The 24050-nt window shown below is 56.1% G+C and overlaps 1 protein-coding gene across 19 annotated transcripts in view; it reads left to right on the top strand.

Annotated features, from left to right (window-relative positions):
* Positions 1–24050, top strand: part of Rbfox3 (RNA binding fox-1 homolog 3) — a 426573-nt gene that overhangs the window by 387468 nt on the left and 15055 nt on the right. For all 19 annotated transcript variants that reach the window (XM_016008571.3, XM_076543863.1, XM_076543867.1 and 16 more), the window contains 2 exons: positions 15942–16196; positions 23107–23244. In XM_016008571.3, the coding sequence (XP_015864057.1) occupies positions 15975–16196; positions 23107–23244 (360 nt within the window). In that variant the 5' untranslated portion in view covers positions 15942–15974. The remainder of the gene's footprint in view (positions 1–15941; positions 16197–23106; positions 23245–24050) is intronic.

Here is a 24050-nt window from a genome sequence, read left to right as displayed (position 1 = left end):
TGGGGTGCTACCCTCACAGCATCTGTGGGGTCCCTGGATTAGCGCACTTCCCCCTGGGAGGCATGACAGGGTCCCAGTGCTTTTCTGGAACCTTCTCACCCCTTTTTACCTGGCGAGCCTACCCCTTGTGAGCAGAGCTTAGACAAGATGGGTCGGGTCTTGAGAGCCTGGCAAGTTCAACTCGTAAAATAGCACCATGTCCTCAGCACAGGTGGTCCCACCCTGACCTAGTGAGGATTATGTCTTCTCGGACTCTTCCTGCCTTCACCAGACCCTGGCCTCTGCCTTCTCATGTACCAGCCATTGCCCATGCCAGCCCAAGTTGTCATGCTGGTTCCCAATCTTAACTCGGCAGTCCAGGTTCCAGTCAGCTGTCAGTCTGGGATGGGATGACCCCTGTGACACCCCTACTGTGCCTAGACTGCTCTCAGCTGCAGAAGCCCACAGGGAGCCAGCGGAGGGTGGCAGTGCCAACTGTCCATATGCTGCAGGGACTGCCAGGCCCACTCTGAGGAGAGCAAGATGAGCTAAGACTCAATCTTGGCTGTGGGGCAGCAGAAACCCGCAGCAGGCAGATCCCAGGGAGCAAGCTACTTATCGTCACCCATCTGGCTTTGCAGGAGGCAGATGCAGCCTCCACTCCTGGCTGGTAGCCATTCCGAGCAGAGACAAAGGGGCCCAAACTGCAGAGAGACTTGGTGTCTTGGGTTTGACACCAGGAAAAGAAGCCTGTCCCTGCCCCGAAGCTGCCAGCTCTGACACCATCCTGCCTTGAGGTGGGAGGGCCTCCAATCCTGCATACCTCTGGCCCCAGCATCTCCATCTATCTATCTGCCATGGTCATAGGAGGAGAGCAGGAGCATTGGGTACGAGAGAGGAAGGGCAGAGGTAGGTGTGTGAGGATAATTGCCTAACAGCTAAGGACACTGGCAGGGCACAGCCCTATAGAGCACCAGTACGGAGTTGAGAAGGGACCGTGACCCTGGCATTCCCCCCAGGTCCCTGCTACCTTGGATAATACCTACAGAAAGCCTTTTGCCCAGACGTCTCCTGGAAACTCCACCCTGTTGGTGGGAGGGGCTCAAGCCCATGAGCCATGGGCCTTGGGAGCCAGCTGAAAGCAGGGTGTCCCCACTTAAGACAGGCAGCTGGGGGGCACCTAGAACGGCCATGGCTTCTTCTCCACAGGTCACCACCACCCTTATCTCACTCAGTCCCAAGCTGAACACTGCTGGGTCCACATGCTGCCTCGGTCTTTGCACCTGACGTGAGCTGAAGGCGTGTGTGGCACAGGCTGGGGAAAGAATCACTTTGGCTCCAGGGATCCAAGTGCTGTACAGGGCCACTCACCTGTGACGCATTTTCCCATCCAGACCCTCACTGTCCACAGGATTAGTCAGGGTCAGCCTCCTGTCAGGCACCCACAAGCCCTGTCTGACAGTGGGGGTGCCTGGGACTGCCCAATGGACTCAAACACAGGTCCTGTATTTCTCTGAGCCTTGGTGGAGGCTATCCTCTGCTCTGGAAATGCCAGCATCCACCCATGGCCACCATCATCTGTTCAGAGATGCTTCCTCAGGCTGAGGCCAAAGCGTCTCCCTTCTCTACTTCAGCCCCTCATGGAAGTTCCTCCCTGCCACACGCTGTCACCTCAGCACCAGGGTGGCCTCAGCAGGGTCAGGGAGCCTGAGTCCTAGCCCTACCTTGGGCACATGTGGCTTGTGAGCACAGCGGCAGGTCTGCAGTCACGGGTCTGTCCAAGTGGGTGGGTCAAGCTCAGCACATCTGCATTTCTGGGAGCTCTTGTCAAGGGGGTGCCACTGAACTCATCACAGAAGGGAGAGCTCCCCCTGTCCCAGCAGTGTCGCAGTGCTGTGCGTAAAAGGCATAGGCATATCTAAGTGCGTAAGTGCCCTCTTCCCCTCCCAGAGACGCTAACCCTATCCCCAACTCCTGTGCATCCTAGGCGAGAAGAGCCCACCGGGGGTGTTATCAGATAGACCCTAACTTCTCAAACCGAAATCCAGCGGGTGGGTGTTTGGCTGTGAGATGAGTTACATAATTTTCGTTGCTAGGAAATTTCCCTTCCTAATTACATTTTGCAAATTGTTGTTTCAGTGTCCTTCCAGGGCTCACTGTAGCTAGAAAGGGGATCCGGGGAGCCCGAGGGCATTGTGGGAGGGACCGGGGCTGCTCTACAGACTGTGGGCTGCTTCCTAGGCAGGTCCTGCTTGCCCAGCTTCCTGCCGGTACCCCCTCCTGCCTCCATCCCACTGGCCAACCTCATGTCCTGGGCACCATGCTTAATATCCTGTTCCATTTGCTAAATGAAGACCACAGGTAATTAATAATGCTAATATTCCCTAAGGGAGTGCAGGGAACAACTGCAAGGTGCCTCTGTGCTTGGAAGAGGGCTCATCCTGGGGTGTAGAGCAAGCTGCCAAGGGACCTTGGGAGAACATGATCCAGGGACCGGGTGGTTCTCTGTGCCCTCTCACCTGACCCTCCTCACTTTGTCCTCTAATTTACCTCTCCGGGGAGGGAGCTTTGGCTCTTGTCACCCTCACCCTGAGTCAGGCTTGGCGTTCCCTGGTCAGTCGTCTGCCGGCGCTCACATTTGTTTGCACCTTCCTGGCAAGCCTGGAGCAAGGAGGAAAATATGCAACGTGGAGGTGACAGTGGGGAGGGAGAGCTTGGAGGGCTTCCTAGAGGAGGTGCTGCACGGCCTCCAGAATGTCGGGGAGGATTGGAGGAGGCCTGCGGCTTCAGCAGAGAATCTCTGTGGGCTGTCTAGGACATGACTCTGGGAGGCTGGGAAGGGGTAGGCAGGATGCTGGGTGGCTCTCTTCACTGTAACAGGGTGGACAGGACACTGGAAGGCACAGTTTGCTGTCACGGGGTGGACAGGACACTGGAAGGCACTGTTTGCTGTCACAGGGTGGACAGGACACTGGAAGGCTCTCTTTGCTGTCACAGGGTGGGCAGGACACTGGAAGGCACTGTTTGCTGTCACAGGGTGGGCAGGACACTGGAAGGCACTGTTTGCTGTCACAGGGTGGGCAGGACACTGGAAGGCACTGTTTTCTGTCATGGGGTGGGCTTCAGCAAACGGTTCTTGGTGGAGTGGACTGAAGTGCAGTTGGGGGCCAGGACGCACTGTGAGATCATCTGCCGTGATGCGTACAGGGAACTGGCGAGCTCGGCTGTGGATACCTCCCCTCTGGTTTTTCATCTTTCCACCCCCAACATGTCTGCACATTCCCCTGGCTCCCTTCACCAGCCCCAGGCCTTGACGGTCCACAGGTATCTCTGAACCTTGGCCCTCTTCACTCTGAGCATGGGCAAAGGCTCGGCTTCCCTTGGCTTCTGTCATGCCCTAACCCATGTGAAGGTCAGTCACCCTCCCTGAAGGGAAAAGAGCCCTGTGTGTGTGGCACAGCCTTGGAGTCCTAGGCACTGACCTTGGCCACTTCACCATATGGCCGTGTGACTCGGGCCAGGTGTGGAACCCCCCGCCACCCCTGGAGCATCACTGAACCTCTCTGTGAATCGGGCAGAGCCCCATCTTGAGCAGTGTTAGGAAGTTAGGGGGACCAGGGCACAGAGCTTCTGTGGGACCAGCACTCTAGGACTCCATAGTGAAGAGGGCCACCTTGAGAACGGGGTCTGCTCTTCCAGAAACTCTCTTAGGTCTTGAGTCAGGAGTGCTCTGTACCCAACGCTGTGACCTTCCTTGTATGCCTCGTACCTCCTTTTCTTCCTTCTTGCCAGCCCTCTTGAGAGTCTTTTAGCCACCAGAGGGAAAGCCAGTGGGAAGATGAGTAGGCAGCCACCTGCTCCCAGTGTTCTCTTAGGGGACAGGAAGAAAGGCCCCAGCCCGAATCCCCACTCCAGATTCCGTGTCCACTTGCTCTGGCATGGCTGGTAGTTTAATCTGTCAGACCAGCCACAGACACCATTACCTGCTGACCGTGGCCTTGACTGTCCCCAGAGAGAAGCTGCCCCGTGTCTGGCACCCATTCCCCATGGCAGTACCTGTAGGTGTGCACACAGAGGGAGCTGTAGGTCAGACTCGGTACTGCTGAGAGACTTGCAGAAAAGGGATAGAGGTGTCTCCTTACCGGGGTAGGGACTGGCCCAGTTCGCTGGGTTCCCTAGCTGACCCCAGGCATGGCGCTTGTTCACACACCATCTGCCCTACTGAGATCCCACCCAGGCTCAGTGCTCACCCCAGCCCAGTGGTCTCACACCCTACAGAGCCCCAGAGGAGGGGCACAGTTTCTCCCTATTGGCTTGGTTGGCAGTCAAGGGTAAAGGCTGTCTTTGCATGCCCTAGCCACCGCCTTCCCAGAGCCATCAGCGAGATGGCTCTGGCTCCTGGCTCATTTCCCCAGGCAAGACAGTGAGGCTGGGGGAGAGGGGATTTATGGCGCTTCGTTCCGTGTGATTGGTATGCCATGAGCTTGGAAGGAATTACCGCCTAATCGTGCGAAAATCCTTCCCTTGGCCTAGGGCTTTTCAGCTGAGATCTATGCCAGCCCCAAGCAGAAAGGGGCTGGGCTGAGAGGCTGTCGGTATTGGGGTAGGATTCTTCTGGGGCTAGCCTCTATCCTGGGCATCTGTCAGTAGCTGGGCAAAGGGCTCCAACAGAGCCAGCAGTTCCCAGGGCGTCTTGTTCCTGGAACCCCCTTGGCACCTGCTGAAGTACACCAGCTCTCTGAAAAATGGCCTTAAATCACAGAATAGAATTCGTGAGATTATGAAGAGAAACAATTAGATTGAAATACAGTTAGAAGAGAAAGCAGGTCTGTGGGATGCCAGGGCGAGGCTGAGAGATGTCAGGCTGGTCGGGAGCACTCTGGATTTACAGCCCAGTGAACATTAAAACCAGAAGGTGCTGAGGTGACTGTGGGTGGTGGGAAGACACTGAAGATGAGACTCAGGTCACACTCGTCCCTGTACACATGAGTGGAGATGCAGCCGATAATGATGTAAACAGGGCATTTCCCAGAGTGCAGACCTCCTGAGTTCTGTGCCCAAGACTGCACAGTGCCCATGGAGCATGCAGGGTACATGCAGCCCATGAGACAGGCAATGCATACTTAGCCCAGGAAGCACACAGGACACATGGAGCCTGTGATAGAGGCAGTGTGTATAGAGTCCATGACACATGGAGTGTGCATTCATCCCAGAGAAAATGAGATATACGTGAAACCCCGGTGCACACTGAACCTATGGAACACACCAAGCCCGCAGAACACACAGCACCCATGGGACTCATAGTCACATGGAACCCATACAACATGCAGTGCACCTGGGCCCGTGGAGTATGCACATGGAACACACTGTGCACACAGGACCATGAAACAGGTGGCACACGTAGAACATGCTACCTCACAGGTGCTCGGCCCCTTTGGACACGTCCTGATGTGACCTCAGGTCTGGCAAGGAAACGAGCCAAGGCACAGAGGTCCTGCGCAGCAAGGAGACCAGAGCCAGAGGGGCCACCCAACCCGGGCCGAGCTTGGGCTGAGGGGGAGTGCTCAGCATGCTGCAGGGAACTGTGTCCGGAGACGAGTGTGCACGGGCCCCGTGCAAAGCTGGACACCCCTGGGACCTGCTGAGCAGGCTCCACACACAGCCTTGGGTTTGCAGAAGACCCATCACCCACCCAGTGAGTAACTCAGTCCACCACCCACCCACTGACCTCTATAACACCGTGAGATCCCCGAGGCCTCCTAGGAACCCCAAAAGTGTGGCGCAGAAAGAAAGGAGAGGAGTCGGAAGCAGGGTCCAGCAGAGTGAAGGCAGCAGGGGCCTCCGGTTCTCCTTGATGACAGCAAGTGGTAAGTTAATCTGCTGAGTGACAGTGGACTCCAGGGCCTGGCCACTGAGTGAGGCTCTGCCTAGGTCAGCCCAAGTCCCTCCAGGTTCCAGAGACAAAGGAAGACCTTCATTATACCGGGGTCCTCTGGGACGTGGTCAACATGGGCTCTGAAGCCTTCATGGAGAAGATGAGACATAAATGAGCCCTTGACAAAGTAATATGTGGTGTGACAGTGGGTCCCACAGCCCTAATTAATGATACTAAGTGGGCTGTTGGGACAGGGTAGACTGGAGAGGAGGGGAGAACATGTGACTTGGAAGTCTGACCTATTGGGCACCTTGAGTGACTTCATACTGGCAGCGTGAAGTGGTCATACCAAAGCATTTACACCAGGGAAATGGGCAGACGTTATGGCAGAGTGACGTCCTCCAAGCTCATCTTAAATGTTTCCCAGCACACCACTGTCTTCCTGATACATACAGCCCTAGCGATTCTCAGCCAGGACATCCACAGAGCAGAAACCTGAGGACACAGAGGGTCCACCCTCTTATTCATATTTGAACAGTGGTCCATACCTATCAAGTAGAGTCAGGTGTCAGAATCAAGCAGGCCTGGTTTAAAATCCTAGGTTGACCATATATTGGCTGTGTGTATTTTGGGCAAGAAACCTGCCTACTCAGAGTGTCTATACTAATATGGAAAATGCTAATTCAGGGGACTGCTCTGTGTTTAAAGGTGTCCATGTTATTATAACCTGACTCAGTGCTGAAACCCGTGCGTTCTTACTCAACCAATGGTTGCCACCACAGTCAATGGTCACCATCAGCCTGTCCTGAGCACCTGCTGCATGCCTGAGTGTGGGGTGGGGGCACAAGCCCTTGAACTCAGAGTCTCCTGTTCCAGAGCTCCATCCTCAACGGCTGAGGTTCTAGAACATTCTAAAGGCTCCAGCTGAAAAGGATCCCTACCCCCCCCCCAGGCCCTTGCATGGGCCCTATTGTTCTTTGAAGCTAAGTCTCAGTACCTTGGACCTAAACATTGCTGATGCTTGTACTTCTTCACCTTGGCATGGTGGCCTATGGGACATCTGCACACTCTGATCCTCGGGGTGCCTCCTGCAAACCAGAAAAGGAGGTCTGTGTAGGTCCTGATGGCTAGTTTACTCTAGAAAGGGGCATCTGGGGAACGCTGAATGGAAGGGAGGGGCAGGTGTCTCCCCCTGTCCTCAGTCTCCAGGACTCACTGATCTACCTACCTCTGCCGCCTCTTGGCTCTCTTGGCCACCCAGGATGGCCTCCTCTCCATGGGACCTCCTCCATCTAGTACCACTGGAGCCTTGAGACATGGAATCAAGACCCATGTTCTAGTTTGCTTCGGCATACAGGTTACAGTCCATCACAGAGGGAAGCCAAGACAGGAACTTAAACAGGAACCTGGAAGCAGGACCTGAAGCAGAGGCCAAGGAGGAACACTACTCACTGGCTTGCTCCTCCTGGCTTCCTCGGTCTGCTTTCTTGTACAATCCAGGACCACCTCCCCGGGTATGGTATCACCCATGGTAGGCTGGGCCCTCATACATCATTTAGCAATTAAGAAAATGCGGCCGGGTGGTGGTGGCGCAAGCCTTTAATCCCAGCACTCGGGAGACAGAGGCAGGCGGATCTCTGTGAGTTCAAGGCCAGCCTGGATTACCAAGTGAGTTCCAGGAAAGGCGCAAAGCTACACAGAGAAACCCTGTCTCGAAAAACCAAAAAAAAAAGGAAAGAAAGAAAGAAAATGCAAATTTTAAAAAACAAAAGGAAACACCTCACATACATTCCCGTAGATCAGTCCAATGGAAGCAGTCCCTCAGTTGAGGTCCCCTCTTCCCAAGTGACTCCAGTTAGTGTCAAGTTGACAAAAACTAACCAGCACAGACTGTGAGCCGCAGAGGTAGCTTGCTTCTGTGCTAAGGAAGCAACTGAGGCAGAATGCAAGAGCCTGGGAGAGAGCGCAGGCTGTGGCCTCTTAGGCCTCCCACCTCCCCTTCTACCAGCCACCTCCAGCTGAAGGCCAAGCTGAGCCCTGGTACCTCTTCAGTCCCTCCAGCATCCCGCTGAGGCTCATTTCCATACCCAGAGGAAAACAGCATCCCTGCCTGTTCCTCAGGGAACCCTTGTGTGAGTCACCAAAGGGATGTATGGTGCTGATGCAGGAGCATCCTGCTGTCATGGGGCCACACAGGAGGTCCCAGTGTTAAGGGCAGCCACCACCACCTCCACCCTCCGCCCCAGAAGAGAGGTTATTGGTACGCCCCAGTGGGGTGGTGCAGCTCCGGTTTCTTCATGCTTGTTGGGCATATGCCCAGGTGACCACTGCCTGGGCAAACCTCAGCTTACTGCTGTCCTCCAGGCACCAGGGGCCCGGCACCAAGTGGAACGTGGAACGCGTGTGGAGAGCAGTGTTGCACCACCACTCGCTGTCTGGTTGGTACAGGACAACAGTGCTGCACCAACACTTGTGAGGGAACAGACCGATGAGCTCAGCCCCTTCTCTGCTCAAAGATCCTGGGATCTAGGAACGCGAGTCCCCTGGCAGCAAGCTTACTCTGCCAATCCTGCCTGGAGCCCCGTGATCACAATAGGATGCCTTCTCCAGAGCCATGGCAACCCAGCAGTGTGGCAACAGGGACACAGGCAGACCTCTGACATGGGCTCACCAGGGATGGTGCCCATGGCTGCCGGGTGTCTTCCCTGGACATCAGCATATCCATACCTCTTAGATAACCTTTTCTTTGTCCCTAAAATTGTACTGTTTTGTAATGTGCCATTTGAATGAGAAAAGAAAATAGGAATGTCACCCCTAAGATTTTCTAGCTTCTGCTTTACCCTACCACCTGCTTCTGCTCCTTGACCTCTCTAGGCATCAGTTTTCTTGTTCCTTGTCACATCACATCCAGTAGCCCCTAAAGGCCTACATCTGCTCTTAACCAGGACCATTGAGCACACATGGACTGCACCTCTGAGCTTCCCCCTCTACAGGTGGGCATCAAGAAGAGATATGACTCTCAGCCCAGGGCAAGAGACAGTGCCCTGGCGTAGGCACTACCACCACTTTCTGGAGATGCTAGGTGTGGATTCAGAGATCTGGACCAGATACCTGTCAGGTTCCATTTACCTGCAATTCTTCGCCTGAGCGCTAGGGGGCGATATTCAACTTCTGGATCTATGCAAAGAACAGGGTAATGCTGTGCTAGATAGATTCTTCTGCTCATCAGAGGTTCGATCTATGGAGGACAAATTTGTGATCTTTGTGTAGACCTGGATGTATGCCAAAAGTTTCTGGGGAGAAGATTTCAGCTATGTGAGTGGTATGGCCGAAGGAACCCCCTCACTGGCAGTGACAGGTTGGGCTGGGTCTCTTATTGTCAACTTCTATCGGAAGGTTTGGGAACTGAAGTAGTATTCAATTTGCTCAGAGACAGTGGTGCACAAATGCCTGGTGCCCGGAGAGATGGGCCCAGCCCCACATGAGTGCCCCCTTCGGGTGGGGCCTGGGGCAGGTTCATCCCTGCTTCCACGCTGGGGAGAGCAGAAAGCTGTCATTGGTTTTAATTAATTTTCCTGTTACTGTGACAAGAAAAAATCAACCTTAGTATGGAAAGGTTTATTTGGGGCACAGTTTGAGGGCCTAGTGCATCATGGGAAGGCATGGCAGCAGGAGCGTGAGGTGGTTGGACACATTGCATCTGCCATCGGGAAGTGAAGATGAATGTTGCCCAGTCCTCTTTCTCCTTTTCGCTCAGTTCAGGACACCAGCCTAAGGAATGGCGTCGCCCACATTCAGCATGGGTCTTCCTTCCTCAGTGAAATGTCCCTGGAAACACCCTCACAGACATGCCTGGGGTGTCTCCTAGGTCAGTCAAACCAGTCAACCATCATAACACCCGAATGAGTCACGGCACCCAGACTAGAACCCAGAGCACCCGCTTGCTGGTGGTTAGCCCCCCCCCGGGCAGCCAGCCTGCCTCGCAGACCCTGAATTGTTCAAAGGCTTGGGTAGGTCAGGGAAGTTCAGAGCAGGCACCTCCAGTTCGGCCCTTTGACATGTCATCCTACAGCCGCAGCACCTGCCCCACGTGGGGCGCTCTCTGCCCTCGCCTCTTTCTGGGGTTTGGAAGGCTGACATCTTACCGTCCCATGCTAGTTCCTCTCGTGGTAGGACCCAGCCCCAAGCCCCTCTTCTCATCAGCCCCCCAGATATGCATGACCCCATTCCCATGGCCAATACGGTGGGGGTGGGGCTGGGAATGGGGAGTCTCTTGCTCCCTGACCACATGCCTCTGGCCCCAGTGTCCACTCCCTCAAGCCACCATGTGGATTAAATGAGTAGTAGGTGGCCAGGCGGGGCCGTGCTTCTGCAGGCACAGACATGCAGTGGGGATCAATCTTAGGGGACGTAAGTAACACAGGACAGTGACCCTTGTAGCAGTTTGGTGATGAGGCCGTGGCTCCCCGGTGCTGCCTTTTTCGCTGGCCTAGAGCAGGCTTTGCCCAGGGTTGGGGAGAAATGGCCCGGTGCCCACCCCCCACCAAGAGCATGGCCAGTGGACCTTGGGCAGGCAGCACCCTCTCTCCAGGGGTGAGGAATCCGAGAGCAATTATCTTAATTGTCCTGGAGGGCCTGAGAGCAGAGAGAGCCAGCAGGGCTGCAGAGGGCAAGTGGCCAGCTGTCTGGGGAGCGGCTCCAGCGGCTGTCAGCCCTCCAACTTTCTGTCCGCTCCATCAGCACACACCCTGAGCACCTTCCCTTGCCTGGCACCCTACATGCGGACAGCAGGACACGGGCTGGGGAAGCCGGGCCAGCAATGCAAACATAGACCGCAGCCTCCTTAGCCACAAACCCTGCAGATAAAGGGCCCTTACGGGGGACAAGTCATTGTCCCATTCCACAGCTAGGAACCAAAAAAGGCCCATCCAGCTATGGAGGTGATGGGCCAGTGCTTGGGGTCCAGATTCAAAGGCATGGCCATCCAAATGCAAGTGCCCGGGCCAAGCTGCTGGGATTGGCAGTTAGCTACAAGGTCTTCTCATCCCAGAGCAGAGGGACCCTTACATTCCATTGTGTCACTAGGACCCAAGAAGTGCAGGTAGCCCTCTCACTCCTGGTGAGTCTAGGGCGCACATAGAAGGACCACCAGGGACAGTGTGGGGGCCTAGGACTGGCCGCTAGAGGAAGAAACAATGAAGGAGGGAGACTCAGAGAAGGACTTCCATGAGAGGAGGCCGGGGGGGAAAGTGTCCCACCCAGACTGACCGCCCCACCACCTCAACTACCTGGAAGCCAGAGGACGAGGTACACCTGTCTTTCAGAGCTCAAGGCAGGAAAGGATCCACAGGGTCTGGTGAGGCAGACACAAGATACTTGTAGCCCAACCCCCTGCCTTCTTCCCACACCCAAGCCAGTTCCAGCTCTCTGTGCATCACCCTGAGTCCTTCAGGGGTGGACAGAGGCTCCCTGGAGACCCCACCATCCAGCTTTCACGGCACTGTCTGGAACAGCATACCCCTGGACCAGAGATCCCTCAAGGACACAGACTCATGTCAGACCCCCACCTTCAAGGAGGATTCCCACAAATACTGCTGGAATCAAATCATTTCAAAACACTGAGGGTGGACCAGAAGGCTCAGAGAGTAAAGGCCCTAGTCACAAAAGCCTGATGACCTGAGCTCCCTCCCAGAATCCACATAAAGGTGGAAGGAGAGAACTGACATACTCCATATGCATGCTGTGGTGTGCACACCCCCATCCACTTCATGTATACACACAATAATAATAAATTTTTTTAATTAAAAATCACAACATCAGTCCAGGTGTTGTAGACACCACAGTTGGTGTCATTTATCTTCCCCAGCATCAAGCCCCGGGTCAGCACTGGGATGTGCCTGTGGTATGAGCTGAGGGAGCTATTCCAAATGTGCTGATGAATGCCTGACCTGGGATACCCTTTCTCCTCACAAAGCCCCAGCTCTGGGGGCTTCTGTCATGGAGCCAGTTTCCAGCCAGTGACGTGAGCCTGCTCACCTGGAGCTGTTTAGGATGTCCCTGGATTGCTGCAATGAGTTGAGTCCATCCGGGTCCAGCTGACCTCCACAGGATGCCCTATTCCACCTACAAATCCTCCCAGTCTCACACCCAGTCTTCAGAAGCCATGCAGGTGACAGATCTCTGACACAGTCCCCACTCTGTACACTTTGACCCTTCTGTAAACATGGCCGCTGTGGTATCTGTCATGGGGGAGACAGTGAGGATCCTGCGCTGGTGCTACAAAGTGGGAGTGGAGGCTTCCAGTGAAGTCCCCCAAAATCCTGAGTCCTAAAGGTGCTGAGCAAGCTTCATGGTCCTAAGCTAGGGCTTCCTGACCATTAGAGGAAGGTGACACCTGGGGCCATCTTCTGGGCAAGAACTCTGAGCACTTCACAGAGATAAGTCAGTGGGTGACTGTGTCTACACAGACACCCCTTTTCTTCCCCTTAAATCTGTTCTTTCCTCACTGACACCTCTTTGTCACCGTTTACCTGCGTGGCACATGGGTCTGTGACACCGGAGAGTCAGGGCAGCAAGGCAGACATCGTGCCTGTCCCCCTGAGACTACATCCTACGGGGCAGGGGACACACAGTGACTCCAGATGATAAACATCTGGGTGCAGGCTCCCTGATGAGGAGAATGTGGGTCAAGGAATGGTGAGTATCAACCAGGGACCCTGAGTTACAAAGGCCTCCCTGAGAATTCAGTACTGAGAACATGAGAGCACCCCAGAGGTCTGAGGAAAGAGCGAGTGACCTGAGCCGGGAGCTAGATGTGCACGGAGCAGCAGGGACATTTGCGTCTGAACAAAACAAGCCAGAGGATAGATAGAGGGGACAAAGACTATGAGCAGGAATTCGAGGTGCTGTGACGACTTGGGCTTTCACGGGGAACAGACGGTAGGGGCTAGAACAGAAGCAGGAAGTCTGGAGGGACAAGGCAGAGTGGAAGCCCTGACTTGGTCTAAGTGGTTGGATTCTGGGTTCATGAAGGCAGAGTTGGAGTTGCTGGGGGGCTATGGAGTGTAGACCAGTGGAGCTGTCACTGCGGCCTGAATACTGGGGTGCAGGCTGAATGCTGAGTTATCAAGCAAAGGGAGAGGGATGTGTGTCCCAGGATGGAAAGGCTTTCAGGACAGCAGGTCCAATGGGACATTACCGGGAAACCAAACTGTACAGCCATGGGAGGCGAGTGGAATTCTGCTAAGCGCGTGGACGTACATAGCCTCATGTAATCCACATACATGGTAGATGGTTGTTTCCACACTTAACAGCTGAGCAGGTGGAGGTAGAGACGACAGGCCACTGCCCTTCGTGGAGAACTGCACCCTGTCCCAGGAGGACCCTTGAGGAGAGGGCAGCGACAGAGTTCAGATCTTGGGAGACACAGTGATGACTGCCTGAAGCCCGAAGCCACCAGGTGGCTCTGGTCTCCCCGGGGCATAAGGTCTCACCATCTGCAGATGGTCACCGTGGTACCCGGGACCAGGGGATGCAGAGTAAATGGGTGTAACCGGGTGATGCCTCCCTGTTGTACATTTCCACCTCCTCGTGCTGAGGATGGCTGTGGTCCCAAGTGGCCCTCAGACCCAACTACATCACTCAAGGGCTTTAAAAAGATGCCCAAGTCGGGGCCCCACCCCAGGCAGCTGAAGTGACTCACAGCCAAAGCCACCCGGGAGGAGTGGAGAGAGGAGCGGTGAAGCCAGCCATATCAGTTAGTGAAGGTTCTCATCAAATATTTACAGGGGAATTGATCTCCCTGGCGTCCGCCAGGCCGCTGACAGGCCCCTCCCTGCCTCCCCCTCACCTTCTACACCCTTAGGCCTCCTGCTCTATCCTGCCATTCCCCCTTGGCCATCCTGGGTGCTAGATGCTCTCCAGCCCCGCCCAGCATTCCCATCTCTCCCCAGACCTCCAGCAAACACCCCCATCCGTGAGCCGCTTGCCCATTTTGAATGCCAGCATGTCTGTTAACAGGGGGTGACATGATTTCTAGACCTAGCTACTATGGAGCAATGAGTTGGGAATCTCCAGCAAGGGGATTTGCTGTGTCCAGGTGTGAAAACGAGTGGGGGGTGGGGAGAAGAGGAGGCGGTGCGAGGTATACCTCTTTCTTCAGAGCTTACACACTGCCCCAGTTGTGAGCTTCTGCATAGACAGAGAAGGGGCCAGGCAGCGTGGCTGAGGGAGAGGGGGAGTGGGAGAAAATGACAGAGAAGAAAAGGAGGGGAGAGGAGGACTTGGGTGCCTGAGACTATCATCAGCTTGGTGAATCTGTTCTAGGGTGGCTGGCCCTGGGTGCTCTAGGGAGCAGAGCAAGGCTAACACTCATGGCTAGTGACCAGACAGACAGGGTTGTGCCAGGCCCTGTAGACACTTCACATTTGGGTGCCCCTTGAGCGCCATCACAGTGGATCAAGCATCTGGACCACAGTGGCCTTCAGCAAGCCTGGTGAAGCAGGCCTGTTCTTGCTTCCCAAAGTAACCCAGCCCCAGCTTGGACCTGGCACACCCCAGATGAAAAAAAAAAAAGAAAGAAAAAAAGCAGCTACTTGGAGAGTAAAAGGGAAGCCTAATGATGTGTGTGGGCAAGAATAAGGCCCAGTGTGCGCTGAAGGGGGAGGCTCTCTTGTCAGTGAGGATGGACATTGAGGCACGTGGGGTCGGCTATGGGGAACAGAGGATACTGGAGAGAGCCCTGCTGGCTGAAACTTTGCCTGCTGCTACCCCGAGGCTGAGGTGGACACAGCCAGGCTGGGAGGTCAGTCATGCAACTGGCAAAGAGTCGGGCAGACACAGCAGGAAACGAGAGAGACTCCTGCGAGCCCACCAATACCTCCCCGCCACCTCGTGCCCACCCTTAAGTAGGTTCTCACTACATGAAGTGCCCCGTACTGTGGGCCACAGGGGAGTCCATGTTGGACGAGCATGAGTGGGAGGAGGCAGCCCGTCTTTCCCCTTCCACGCCTTATCCGAGTCACTCAGCAAGGACATGAATTCTTGCTGATGTGTCCTTGGGGGTCTGCTCCAATGGGAGACACTACCTGACCTCTCAGGTGATGGACCTCTGTGGCCACACAAGGAAGAGTGACGGCATTGCCGGCCCGGAGGGGACGATGCGGGGACTAAGTCCCGCAGCAGCAGAGCACAGGGTAAACCAGTCTCCTCCCTCTCCAGCTCTGCCTGCACCTGGCTCTGCAGGACGGAAGCCTCGGGCTGAAGGAAGGGCTCCTCGCTGAGCTGCTTATCTGCTTGTAATGAGTTTTCCTCACAAGTGCCCAAGAGGCATGGGGCGGGGCCCAGACCCGCGTCCTCAGCTAGCAGGCTCCATGGTGATGCTGACACTGAGGACCCAGGCACCAGCTTTGAGTGTCACTGTGCGTGTGGGGGGGGGGGGGGTACTGGGGTTGGGGGTCAGCATCGAGGGGGTGTTCATCACTTCTCTGGGCTGCAGGCTTTCAAGGGGGCAGGAAAGAATCTTAGTGAGATCTCAGAGACCTTCTGGCTATAGCGATCATCCTGTCGTGATGCTGCCTGTCACTGAAGGGGTGTGTTCTGCTCCTGTTCATCAAGGTGAACTAGGAAGCCACCCCGTGTAGTGGGAAACCAAGGCTTGGAGCCCCATTCGGGAAGAGGCTTGGTGGCCGGGGAAAGGGGGTGCTCCTTGAATGCTGGTTTTCGGTGGTCACTGTTGTTCGGGGACACCAGGTGGAGAGTGTGAAGATCAATCTGGGTTGATTCCTGGAGCAGCACGTGAGTCTGCAATGGTCTTGACAGAAGATGACTGTTTTAAAATCGAGGTGGGAAAGCAGAATTCTGAAGTCGTGTGGTCATGTGCAGCAAGTACAAGTGGTCACAGCCAAGAGTGTCTCACGCTGGGACCTCTAGCCTGGCACCTCCTGCAGCTCTTCCAGGGGTCCCCATCCTGAGGACCTGGGAGATGCCATGGGAAGCAGTGTGTGGAAATCAGAGACTGAATTGAAAGGCAGCATCCCTCACAGGCTTCAAGAGATTCTAACCCGGGCTGTGCTCTCTCTACCTACAGGGCAATCAGGACGCCACGGCTCCGCCTGAAGCGATGGCCCAGCCCTACCCCCCTGCCCAGTACCCTCCTCCACCTCAGAATGGAATCCCAGCTGAATATGCCCCGCCTCCACCACACCCAACACAGGACTACTCTGGCCAGACCCCAGTCCCCCCAGAGCACGGCATGACCCTCTACACACCAGCACAGACGCACCCTGAGCAGCCAGGCACGGAGGCCAGCACACAGCCCATCGCTGGGACCCAGACAGTGCCGGTAAGAGACCCTTCCCACACTGGCCAGCCCAGAACTGTGGGGCAGAGTGTCCCCAGTACATGCTGGCTCAGTAGAACTTTCTAGAAAGGGCCTCTGGATACATAAAGAGGGCCAGACTTCATTGTTGGGCATCTACCCCAGAGATCCCCACCCCAGTAAGCCTGCCTCCGGCCCCAGACTTCAGGAACTCCACATCTGACACCGAGTCCCTTCAGTGAGCAAGTGCCACCAAGGAACCGCAGGGTGGGGTAGTGACTTCACTCACCCCAGCTGTCTCCGGCTTCAGGCAGACTCTCACCTCGTGTGAGAGGTGGGAAGTGTGGTGGTGATGGCTGTGGATGTCCCGTTAAGGGGAGGTAGGGGCCAGAGGCGTGGGCTGCCTAGGGTCTCAGAAGAAAGCAAGGGTGGGCAGTGAACGGTGGGCAGCTGTGGAGCTGTCTTGGGTTGCAGGCCCCCTATCATTTCTAATCACTTGTAATCTACCTGCTTGGCTGCCCTCCAATCAGATAGCTTCAATTACGCGGTTGTAATGCAGCTCGGAGGCGAAAGTGCTGAGCGCTGCACTTCTCAGATTTCCTCATGGAGAAAGGAGTGGGAACACAGAGCCGCCTGGGTGGGCTCTGTCCCGCAGCCCTCTCCCGGGCTCTGTCCTGAAGCCCCCTCCCAGGCCCTGGCTGCTGCTACAGCTGCTCAGGCCTCTCCGGCTCTTCCCATTACGTTCCCTGTGGGCCTTCCCCTCCTCGCTCCGGGGCTTTGGGTTCATCCACCCATCCCTGCTGGCTCCGTCCCAGCAGCCGGCTGCTGGCTGGCAGGGCCTGGGCAGGAGGCCAGCTCTCTCTGCTCGACCCAGGCAGAGTGGCACCACCCTGGCGTCTCCCCAGGGGGCTTCCAGCTGTGGTCCTTACCGCATCCAGCCTGGCTCCACAGACACCGTACAGACCCAAACGCTGCCCTCTGTGCACGGGCAGGGGCCTCCTCCACCTGCCCCCTGCCCGACCTACCTGTACCTGGGCTGCACCTGACCTTGCTCCGTGCCCAGCAGCCAGTGCTCTTCCTTCCTTCGCCAGCACTACCTGCCTGAGTCTACCCAGAAGCCAGCAGAAGCCCCACTCCAGTTAGGACATCTGACGCCCCCTCTCCCAGCCACCAGGATTCTTCCAGCTGTGGGTCACAGACTGAAAAGACCAAACCCCTGGATTATAGAATTGGAGGTCTGACTCCAAGTCACCAGGGTCCACACATAGCCTCTACATGCTCATGATAGATAGACGGGTGACCCCAGAGTTAAAGAGGTTCACCATAGATAAGTTACAGCCACGTGGCCCAGTTCTTCTTCCATAGTTAGCAGACAAACGACGGGGCGGGGGGGGGGGGGATCTCTCGTGAGCCACGGGGCTTCTCCTGGTCGAAAGCAGGTCAGTGTCGCAGATGACATGAGGAGAGGACAGACAGCTTTATAATTCAACAACAGAAGCCAGCACCGAGGCCTCTGGACACCTCGCGGCTACCAGACAGACACAACTACCAGGATCTGAGTCAACTTCTCTGCCCTGCATCACACAGGCTGAGTGCCAGGCTCCGAGCAGTTCTGCGGTGCAGAGAGGGTGTGACCAGCCCTGTCCTTTGGGTTCTTCTCGTCAAAGGCAGAGATGTCAGGAAGCTGGGGCTGGGGGATGGGGAGAGGACTGGCTGTGTGCGAGCACCCAGAGCAAACTGAGTTTTGAGACTTGGTACCCAAATGTTTCCCGAGGGATATGCCTGTGCCAGAGAACATCAGAGCCCTGAGGGACACGCACCCTGGACCATTCTGCTTTCTGCTGGAGTGTTCGGGTCCTATAAGGGTGTCAGGGTCACCATGAGGGCAAAGCTGCCACTCTGACCTGGGAGGGTAGAAGGTATCAGCCTAGCAAGAAGACATTGAGGACACTGAGCGATGCCCCCCTCCAAAAAACGACAGGTGCCTGAGGGCCTTGCTCTCTGGCCTTGGGACACTCATGTGAGCAGAGCTACCCACCTTGGGAGGGGGCTCAGTGGAGGACGGGTGTGCTCGTTCTAAGAATCCAGGTGCTGCTCAGCCCCTCCCTCAGAGGAGCTGCCCGACGCGTAGCAAAGCCAGCCTCTGCTGGCCAGGTCCAGTGTCACCAATCTATCATGTCGACATTTGGAGGACTCTTTCCACTCACTCTGGCCTTCTCTGGGTTATTTCCCTAAGCAGCCTGAGATTGGGATCGAGGGTCACCAGGACGGCAGGCAAGTTGCACTCAGAGCTTGAGGCTAGACCTAGCTTCTCCCACCTGGCTCAGGACCTCCCTTGAGTTCCCAGGACATGGCCTCCAAGTGGCCTGGTGCCTTCCCCACGCCCACCCTTGCTCCCAGGATGTGTGTGCACCATCATCCCACGTACCTTGTGGACACACACACAATAGGTGCCCCCCTCCCCCAAGAGATTTCCTTCTGCTGATGAGGAGCATTGGTCCCCATTCACCACTAAGTCAGCTCTAAAAGGACAATCCTTTCCCAAGCCAAGGGTGATACAGGAGGAGTAGTGGCCCGGTAGCTGGTATACCTGCCTCCTCTTGTCCCCCATTCCCTCAGAGACATGTATCCTGAACCTTGGCTCAGAAAGGCTTTCTTTGTTTTGGGACAGGGCCTGAACCTGCTGTATCCAGGTTTCCCACTTAGGAGCGTTCCCATCTCAGAATTGGGGACCCCTATTACTGCCAGCTCAGGACTCTTCCTGACAACCCACTCCCAGACAAGATGCCCAAAGACCCTGAGTAACAGAGGGATGGCTGACCCTGAGGGACCCAGTCCATCAACCATCTGTTACTCCCAACAGCTTCAGCAACCAGGATCCTCAGAAATCCTTAGGCCCATTTCAACAGTTTTGCCCTTAATCCCAGTGACTTTCGCCCGTGGTCATTCCCAAGAAAGCTGCTCATTACCACACAGGAGACCGCTATTTGGGGTCCCATCATCTGGAGGTCCCTTCTGAGAACCCCACCTGTGATCCCGGCAGGAAGGCTGGAGATCCCTGAGCTTTCCAGAGAAGAAAGACACCTCAGGCCACATGGATTCAGGGTCTCTCAGCTCTCACCATCCAGGTCCACCTGCCATAGGCAACACAAAGTGCTGAGTGTCATCATCATCTAGGGCTACAGTGAGCTCTACGGCATACAGAGGGTCCAGCTCACAGGTAGAGGAAGCCCCCCCTCAAGCCCTCATTCATTCACTCAAGGTCACATGAGTGCCAGGGTTGGAAGCCCAGAGGGCTCACACCCATTCCTTACACTGGACGGGAGCTCTTGGAAAGTCTGGTATACACCTGGAAAACACCAGGACAGGGCAGGCAGTAGTTGTTGCTGGGTGTGGGGGATAATGAGGCTTCTTCCATCAGGAGGGGAAGCCTTGGGTCCCTGCCTCCTTGGCTGCCCAATGGCAGAGCAGAGTAGGCACATGAGCTGAAAAGGAAAGAAGGTTAAAAGGTATGAGCCCCTGAGCCGGGCCACCAGTGGGACAGCTCATCAGCCTCACCGGGACCAGTCAGTGCCGCTAGTCAGCTGCGAATACTGCAGATGTGTGCTCAGCCAGCAGAGGCATGGCGTGACGTTCAACATCCAAGCTGAAGCGGTCTGGGGTTCGGGAAAACATTCAGAGAAGAAAGACACCTCAGGCCACGTGCAGAGAGCCCCTCCTCCCAAGCCCGCTGGCTGTCCACGGAGTGGCTGGGTCTTCTCTCGGATACCCCGAGGGAGCAGGAGGAATAGAGAGGCTGCAGAGCGGAATTCCAGCGGCCTTAGCCAAGCTCAGCTCCGGACCAGTAATGGGGTGGCCAGGTCCTTCAACTGCCCTCCCAGGGACCTCCCAGAACCCCTCCGCTCATCCTTCCCAGGCGACATCTCGTTCCTCTGTGCACAGCTTGACAGACCCAAACAACAGAGCCAGCCTTCTTGACTTTGCCTTAGCCCCAGGAGCTGGCACCCAGCCTTGAATGGGTCAAGATGGGAAAGCAGAAGGGTCTGTGATGACTGGACTATGACACGGTACTGGAAAGTCACCAGAGCAAGGCCACCAGCATCCTGGGAGAGGTTGGGGGCCTATGGTGCCTATTTCTTCTCTGCATCTGAGGACTGCAATCGGAGACTGGGAGGGGAGAAAAGGAGGGAGAGAAAGGAGGAGGAGGGAGGGAAGGCGGGCAGACCCACTTCTCAGAAGGAAGGGTCAGCTAGGCCACCTACACCACTGTGGTAAATGGTAGGAAGGCCTTGCCCCTGCTCAGGACCAGAGGTATGCAATCATACTAAGAGGTTTCTCTACGCACCTTACAATTTTATAGGCGCTGAGCCCATTTACTTGCCTCTGTACACCACTGAGTAGGACGGGGCAAACAAAGAGGCCCCGACACCCGGGCTTCAGCAGTGCAGCCTTGTGCCTCCCCCTTACCCCCCCCCCCCCCCACACACACACACACACACACTCTGGCCAGCTTGCTTAGAAAGGGATTCCTGAGCAACAGCGGCCACCTGGGAGTGCTCATTGCTGCCCTCTGCTGGTCAGAAGCTAGCATTGCAGACGCCTAACGAGGCTGGATTCCTCCAATCCAAGACGAAGATGACTTAATTAGTAGACACCTGCAGCTGCCTGCTATGTGGCTTCCACGGGGAAAAGGGGAACCATACCTGCCATGACAGAGTGTGGAGTTCATACCTCAAACACCCAGGCTGCCTGGGCAGTTTTGCCTTTGTCCAGGGATCCAGTTGTCCCTTCGGAGTCTAGCCAGCATTCACTTTCTGCACCAGCGCTGAGAGCAAGGAGGACAGCAGTGAAGAGTCAGACTCCTCCGGGAGCACCCTGGAGAGCCAGTCAGCTCCTGCAGAGCAGCCTGCTGCCCTGTGTCGCCCCACAGAGGTGGACCTGGTGCAGAACAGAACAGAACAGACGTGCACCTTCCTGTCCACCGTAGCTGCTCCGTCTTCCTCCGTCTTCCTGCCCAAGCCCAGCCCCCTCACTGCACTTCTGGGTAGAGCTAGCAAGCCCCAAGCAATAGCTTCCCTCCCGGCTTGCCAAGCCTGAGACTTCTCACCACCCGCTGCCTCTCAGAGGCACTGGGGTGGAGGGTGCCATACCTACAGCTCCAGCATGGGGCCCGAAGACACACCACCAAAATTGGTCAGACATGGGGGGCTGGTTGCCGAGACAGACGTGGGGCTGTCCACAGGAGTGGGGGGACGGAACAGGGGCTCCCACGCCCATAGCTGTGCCGTGTATCAACCTCCCTGTGTTTGCAAGGCAGAGATGCATCTGCAGCACGTTTGGATGTAAATTCTGCAGCCCCACAGGCCTCCCAACGCCACCCCAGCTGGTACCTGGGCCTTCTGCTCTGGTCACCTAGGGCACTTGCTGCCTGAAGCCTGGCTGAACACGGGAACCTAAGGGAATAGTTTGCCTCTCCATAAAGGAGACAGGGAAGGCCAGGGAGCCACTCCAAGTGGAGCCCAGAGGCCCACCCCTTACCTCTTAGACACGGTGGGTCTGGGGGATACTGTCCATTCGGGCTCCATCTTTTTCAGCTACAGCACAGACCCAGGCACAGTAGCCTTGGGCACAGCCTTGCTGACTGTCCGCTTCCAGGAGACCCATACTATCAGCATTCCTGGAATAGAGTCTACCCTGAAATAGCCTGAGAACACCCGCACTTCCTGGAAGCCCGTGGGAAAGGAGCGCTGTGTCTCTCCCATCAGCTGCCCATCAGCTGCTTCTGCTCCTTGGGCCACAATGGGAACCACAGTGACTGACACTTACCTCTGTACCATCCAGTACCTCCACCTATGCCCAGAAAGCCTGAGTTCAGTGGATGTATTTTGGAAGTGATCCCTCAAAACCATTGGGGCCAGAGGGCATTGGGATTGGAAAAAAGCCATTAGAAGGTGTGTTCTCAGCCTAGTGTTACCATGTAGCTGAGCTCAGTCCCACGGGGAGAACGGGCAGTAGTAAAAAGGAACCCTAGGGTGGGAGCCGGGGCGCCCACCCCCTGTGTGCCACCTCAGCTCCTATCCTGGACACCAAGGCCTTGGGGATGAGTGAAGAACTAGGTAGACTGACCAGTGTGTGACCTGGCTGTGAACATGAGGACCTCAGGCCTGGGCATCCAGGAGGTGAACTCCACCGTCTTGGTCCAGATACCCACTCACCAGCCAGTGCTGAGGAAGTGCTTGCTGGCCAGTCTGTCCTTCTGCTGCAGATGAAGCTGAGAGTGAGTCAGACTGAAGGCCAGCCTCCCTGAAGATGTCTACACGGGCCGAGCCTCAGGCATGCTTCCTCTGGGCTCCCAGTTCTCCTACACAAGCTATAGGGTGGTGGGATTAAAACCTGAAACTTTCACGGTTTCTGCCAGCCAGTGTTTAGTCTAATGAGGACAGACTGTGTGAGACCAGCCCTAACAATGAGGGCGGTCCCCGGGGGTTGAGTGAAGCAGCATGACCAGGGTCGGAAGGAGCCTTGGAAGTCCATGGCATGGCATAGCAACACCTTGCGGATAACTGTACCCAGGCAGCCGGTTGTGAAGCCAATCCGATTCTGACCCCAGAAGGGCCCTCACTCCCAGAACTTCTTTGAGAGCAACAGTAGTATTGGGCTAAGAAGCCACTGAGGGTAGAACTCCGCAGAGGGTCGCATTGAGGGAGCTCGTAGAAGACCTGGCCAAGGAGGCCTGAGCCGGCTCTGACAGGAGAGATGTGGTCTCACAGGCTCACCAGAACAGGAAAGGTGAGGCCTTGGTTGCCATTTGAACCTTGAGAACTGTCTCCCGGAGTTCTCTTAGGGATCGCTGGCCCAGGGGTGGCTGGGATAGAGAGAGGATGGGCTCACGCAGTCCACAGGGCCGCCTTACGACCTCGTCTTCTCTCCACAGCAAGCGGACGAGGCAGCACAGACGGACAGCCAGCAGCTCCACCCTTCTGACCCCACGGAGAAGCAGCAGCCCAAACGACTACATGTCTCCAACATCCCCTTCCGGTTCAGGGACCCCGACCTGCGGCAAATGTTCGGGGTGAGTGTGCGCACCCCTGCTTCTCTGTCTCCACCCCACCATTGCAGAGTGTGTGTGCCAGGAGGAGGTAGGGTCCTTGTATTCTTCTTATCTGGTTCCAGTCAGCTCTCCCCTCCATCTCTTGGCAGAGCACAAGGAGGGGAACCCAAGCTTAGGGTAGGGGTTTGGTAAGGGCTGCCTCCTAAGCTTCGTGTGATCACCTGGTTCTCTGCCAGGTATCTGTCCACCACTCCCATAAAGTCCCGTGTGCCCCAACAGCCTACCTTGAGGCAGATTTATGCTCCCCAGAAGGTACTTGGAGGGACAGCCTGGCCTCCTGGCCTCACACAGCTGCAGCCTCTCCTGTGTGTTTAGGGACAAGGTTCTCCTCTTCCAGGCTTGTGTCCTGGCTCCCGAGGGGAGGGGAGACTTGCAAATACAATGTATTGGAACCAAGCGGTGCCCTTCCCAAGTCCTCTGGGTGTGGCCCTAGATTTTGCGTTGCTGGGCTCCAGAGAAGGTGGTACCCTCGAAACCCCATACCAGGCTGCCCTGGAGGCTTGCCTTGGATCTGGTCTCCAAGACAAGTGCTGGTGTCTGTGGGTGGTGGGGCTGCCGTGGAGGAGAAGACCGGAGGATAGGGGGCAGCTTCCTGAGCTCCTGGGCTTGCCCTGGCTCCAAAGGACCATGCAGTGTGCCTCTGTTCCTTCTTTCTGTCTCCACCCTTGCCTCAACTCCTCTGTCTCTGCCCAGCATCCGTTCCGTTTCTACCACACAGCTAGCGGCTTGGGCCCTGAGCCTCGGCCTCTGCTCAGCCTTTCTTACAC

The sequence above is a fragment of the Peromyscus maniculatus genome, chromosome 8 (assembly GCF_049852395.1).
Source record: "Peromyscus maniculatus bairdii isolate BWxNUB_F1_BW_parent chromosome 8, HU_Pman_BW_mat_3.1, whole genome shotgun sequence".
NCBI classification, from domain to species: Eukaryota; Metazoa; Chordata; class Mammalia; order Rodentia; family Cricetidae; genus Peromyscus; species Peromyscus maniculatus.
This window is presented reverse-complemented; position numbering and strand designations above follow the sequence as displayed.